Genomic DNA, 5,473 nt, shown 5'->3' on the forward strand with positions numbered 1-5,473 from the left:
GTATGACATTTTTCATCTGATGTTTTACATAAGACTCACTAGCTGAATGGATTATTTTTGGTTTCTACTGATGCATGCTAACATTGTATGAGACCGAACAAGTAGTTTCAGGTAGCGGCCAAAAACACTACTGTGAAGAAACTCTGTATGAAACAATTTGGTAATGCCAATGTTGTAAGGGCCAAATATACTCTTGATTTCTATTTAATTGTTTTGTGTGCCCCGGACCTCTGCCAATGTACCAGAAATGGTTGTCTATTTGGCTTGTAAGGAAATGATATGCTCACAACTGAAAATAAACAGTAAGTTGTGGGGAGACAACTTCGAATGAGGGAATACTTATTTGTTGTTTGTTCATTCTTTTGTCATACAATATATATAGAGAGAGGACATGTCCCTTTTGCACTATCATCTTGCTTGGCTGCCTTAGATTAAGTTGTAAATTGATCTCATATACAGGGGACATGCCTCTTCTGTAAATAAGCCCATTGTTCTTAAATCTAAATCACTTTTTTGTTACCATTTTGTTCAGTTTTGTGATTTTAAGAAGTAATTCTCAAAATATTTATTTATTTATAGAATGTGTATGATATTTATAAGGTTTTTCTTCCTACTAGTAGATATGCACAGCCACATACCAAATTTTTTCCTTTATCGAGAAAACTTGAGCAATACAAGTATATACATGTTCAAGTAAAAAATACATAATATTAATCTCTTTAGAAGAAGTTTGATAATGTTATCTTTATTTATTCATATAATTACCCAGAAACACTAAATTTTGATATGAAGCACAAAATTCTTTGAAATAGTTTTAGACAATCTCAAAAAACTGTACGTTCACACTTGTTTTAGATTTAACTTGTGGTCCATGTGCACCCTAATTTCCCTCAAAACCAAATAAACATGAGAGCTCAAGCGTGAGCTATTCAAAGAGGCAATTAGATATTCTGTTCTACCAGGTAAAGATTATGTTGTTATCGACCGGCTAATTTTTTCACTGACTGATAATGTTCTTGAGGACAGGTATATATGCCAAGCAGATAAATATCAAAGAACGAATTGAGCTATTAAAGACAACAGATAGTCCATCAACGCAATGAACCATATCAAATCAGTTTGCCGAGTAGTGTTCTGTACTTCATAGGAATAAACTGGCATACCTACTAGCTTCGGCTTACCCCATGTTCGACTTCTTTTTTCATCCGGAACAGTGTTTTTCTCTCACAACAATTTAGGTAGAACAGTGTTTTCCAGCCAGTTTCAGCCAAGTTACAGACCGACACTCCTAAATATCCCCCAACACCCTTCATGAATCTGCATCGCAGCATAGCAACTTATCTGAAGCAGTCACCATGTTATTAACAAGCTGAAGGAAGAAGCCATAGGTAAACAACATACTGAAATTTGGCTTATACTAATGCTTATGCTGAAATGTTATGAGAAGAAATTATTGTTCTATGGCTCAAATGCAGTGCCGAATAACAGGGCGTTATAGCTGCTTGCCGGCACGTCTATTTTGAGGAGGGGCAGGTGCCTGGTAATGGATCGTGATCCAGCCCTGACCCTATCTCAACCCTAAATATTTTAGGAGTGGCTTGATCCTAATCCAATCCATACTTAAAAAGTTATAATCTGATCCACAATTCTATCCATTTAAAAGTACACCCTGCTCCAATCCTGGCCCCTTTTAGGCCCTTGGGGCACGATCCTTTTATCATGTTTGGGCCTAATCCTTTTACTGTGTCTGGATTGTGCGCTCGCTGTCTGGAGTTTATCTCTATTCTGCGCTCTGTATGATGGATGGTTAGGGGAGTGCCGACCGGGCACGTAGTGATGTAGCTTGAAATCTACGCGTCCATGCAACGCATTGACTGCTTAATGCCTGCCTGCTTACTTCATCAGTTACAAATGAATAACTAAATTGTTTAAAATCACAAATTTTCGGAGGGGCAACATCGCCGCGGCAGAGGAGCGGCGCCGGCGCGGGCGGCAGGGCTCGGGCAGCTCGGCGCCGCGTGTGAAAAAGGTTGGAAGACCTGCCACGGCCAGTGGGGGATCAGCTCTAGCCTCTAGGGACGCTGTGTAACAGGCCGAATCCCCCCTCCGCCCGCGCAGCGCCCCCACCCGGGCCGTGACCCAGTTAGCCGAACAGAAAATTCTGAAGAAAGCCCACCTGCCCGGCCTCTAAAAAGGACGTCCGCACAGCGAGCCACGTTGCCATTTCGGACGGACGCTACGACCGTTTCGTCGTGACTCGTGAGCATAGCAAAACATCCATCCCCGGCAAAATATTCCGTGTGTTCTGCTCTGCTCTGCTCCTCCACGTGCTCGATAGGGAACGAAGTGGGGACGCGAACAGGACAATGCTGCCTGCCCCCAGCGTATTTGAGTCACGCGCGTTCGAATTCAAGTGGCACACAAACTGCTACCGTAGAAACTCCTACAAAAATGATCTTTTTGTTAGACAAAAAACGAGGCAATGCAAGAGTCAAAGAAGACGCGCCTGCCTCTGCCTGATGTTGGCATCAGTTCTATATACTTCCAGGAGTACTTCTGGAGGGAGTGGTTTGGTTTTTGTTTGGAAACCTTAATCGGCAAGCAACAAACCGACGGATCCGCCGGTCAAACGGACACGATGAAAAACGGGCAGATTTCGCATGGCGTCTGAAAGCTTCCCCCGGTTGACCTTTGTGAGCACGAGTGGTCTGACTCTGACTGGCTGGCTGCTCCGAATTCAACTCGCTGCTGGCTGCTGCTACTACTACCAGGTGCTGACATGAAAGCTTTTACCAGGGGCACACGCGCGCACGCATTGACGGATCCAACACTGACCGGCATGGGTTTCCAACCGTGATGATGCCCAGCCCTGCTTTGTGTTGCAGTTGTGGAGCAGCTTTGCCTGCTTTGCTTCTGGAACGGAAGGTGCAGGTTGACACTGGCGAGTGAGTGGTATATCTGGTGGTGGTCGGTCGATGCTTCAAGGAACTGGCGAGAGATTAAAGTCAAAATGTGTTTTGAGGCCGACGTAACCAGCTACCAGTGTACTAGTGTGTGGTTCAACCTCCGTCGGGTCCATCCATCGACTTACGCTGAAATTTGGTTTATATTTACGTTTATGCTGATTTGTTGGGAGAGAAAAACATTGTTTGTTGGCTGAAAAGTAGTTCAAGCGAACAGGGTAATTGTTTCTGAACATAGTTTTGTCAAATAAATCACCCTCTTAGTCTAGCCTTCGTTCAGCCAATCAAAATGGTTTATAGCTTTCTCGAAAATATATGTGGATGGAGACTGGACATTGCTTTCTGTGTGGTTGATCTCCCTACATGGTTGATCGGCTCCGAGACATTTTCTGGACTTGTTTTAAAGTATGATCATGGTAGCATTTACATGTATCTAGTTGCTTTGCATTTGACGTAGTATCTTCTGATTTTTCTACCCCTGATTTCCTTTACCTTTATCATCATCTGGTTTTAGAGCTTGATGCATAGCTGTGATCCTAATTGTGGTGGCTAGATCACTAACAAAAAGTCAAAAGTTCGTCATAGGATGTCGCTCCTTAGCAATTGCGCAGCTAGCATATATAAGTTGTGTGGATTGGCTAGTAGGATAGTCGGGCTACGATTCCATGCTCACTTGAAGCGCAGGAGCTTGAATAGGTTTGGAATGAGAGTCTTGCGGATCTTGAAAAAACAATAGAGTGGCAGAGTAGGCGTAGCCATTATCAGAGGAGTAGAAGAGGTGTTACAGGCTTAAAAAAAAAAGTCTATATAACCCCCAACGTTTGGTATGATGTGTACTTCACTCCCTCCTTGAACTACAAAACCATATATTCTACCTCTTAAACATCTTCAAACCGTCTATTTAACCCCTTGAGGTGGTTTTGGACCCTGGTTTTGCTGACTTGCTGTCCATGCCGGCACACATTGACAGCTTGGCATTCTGGACCAGGTGTCAGACCTCTCAGCCCCTCTGTATTCTTTGCTGATATTTCATCGAACAGCTCGTGCGCGGTTGACACACCTAGCCTTGACTTCCTGCCGAGCTTGACGGTGTCCAGATAGAGCCCATGAGCAGCCATGGGTGCCACACGGAAGAGAGCCTCCGTGCGCGGTAGGTCGCGCTCCTTGAGATGGCGGGCGACCATGGCGGCGGCGTCTAGGCCCGGTGCCTCGTCGAGCACGGCACGACACAAGTGGCCGCAACGCCGTGCTGTGGTTTGGGAACTTGGCTGTAGCCGACAGCATAGTGCAGCGCGGTGTCCATGACAGACTGCGAGCGGTGTTCTTCGTATATAGATAAACCGCGCTGAGCAAGCTGATCATCAGAAGAAAGGAAGCGAGCGTACGGCACTACAGCAGAGCTGCGCGTGCCCACCATGTCCCAGCACGGCGGCTTCGGGGCTCGGGGTCACCAGGTTACCGTACGCCACATCGTCGGCAAGAGAGTGCACCCACGTACAGCCACAAGCAGGAGAGTGCAAGGCCTCAGGTCTTGAGCGAGGTGCGGAGGCTGGTGGACACGTACAACGACGAGGAGCTCAGCATCACTGTGATGGGCCACAGCCTGCGCAGCGCTCGCCACGCTGAACACGTTCAACATCGCTGCCAACAGCCACAACGTGGCGGCGGTGACCGCGTTCGCGTTAGCTAGCCCGTGCGTCGGCGGCTCGGGCTTCAAGAAGTGGTTCGACGTATCCTCGAGTTTTGGCTCCTTCACGTCCGCAACGCCTGCGACGTCGGCGTGCAGCTTGCGATTGCGACCGACACGGGGAAGTCGCCCTACCTGGAGACCTGAGCGGGAACAGACTTGGCACTACCTCGAGGTGTACCTGCACAGCATCGCGGACACGCAGGGAGCGGGTAGAGGCTTTGAGCTCGCCGTGGCGTGGGACGTGGCGCTGGTGACCAAGGTGTACGACGCGCTGCTAGCAAGCTGGATGGATTGCGAGGAGGAAGAGAACGGTGAGTAGAGAGAGCAGACACAATAAACTCGATCTTGGCATGCTGGCAGTAGACAGAGATAGCCACGTCAGCAAAACCAGGTTCCAAAACCACCTCAAGGGGTTAAATAGACAGTTTGAAGATGTTCAATACATGGTTTTGTAGTTCAGAGGTGAAGTAGACACCATACCAAACGTTAGGGAATATATAGAGTTTTTCCTTACAGACTTTGACCCATGAAGGTGAAACTTGGGGTTATATGCTGCATAGGAGGGGAGGGATTTAAATAGAGAAGTTAGTTCAAATTAATTATGCATAACTGATGCGAACAAGCACCGATGACCTTACACTTAGAACCAATTGCTCAAGTTTGCAGCCGGTTGCAAAGAAAATAAAAGCTATTTTTCATTATGTAAATTGAAGTTTTTGTTTTTAAATATAACCTCTCATGTTTTTAATACGTGAAATTTTATATTGCTTAGAAAATATTAGAGCCATCCATTTATATAGATCAGATGGCTATCTCCTAC

At 46.2% G+C, this 5,473-nt stretch overlaps 1 protein-coding gene across 1 annotated transcript; it reads left to right on the plus strand.

Annotated features, from left to right (window-relative positions):
- The first annotated feature begins 4,145 nt into the window (after positions 1–4,145).
- On the plus strand, positions 4,146–4,972 carry LOC136535989 (phospholipase A1-II 6-like). The gene is made up of 2 exons (XM_066528427.1): positions 4,146–4,167; positions 4,566–4,972. The coding sequence occupies exons 1-2, from the start codon at positions 4,146–4,148 to the stop codon at positions 4,970–4,972; spliced, it is 429 nt and encodes a 142-aa protein (XP_066384524.1).
- Positions 4,973–5,473: the final 501 nt, after the last annotated feature.

This window comes from Miscanthus floridulus, chromosome 2, assembly GCF_019320115.1.
Source record: "Miscanthus floridulus cultivar M001 chromosome 2, ASM1932011v1, whole genome shotgun sequence".
NCBI lineage: Eukaryota > Viridiplantae > Streptophyta > Magnoliopsida > Poales > Poaceae > Miscanthus > Miscanthus floridulus.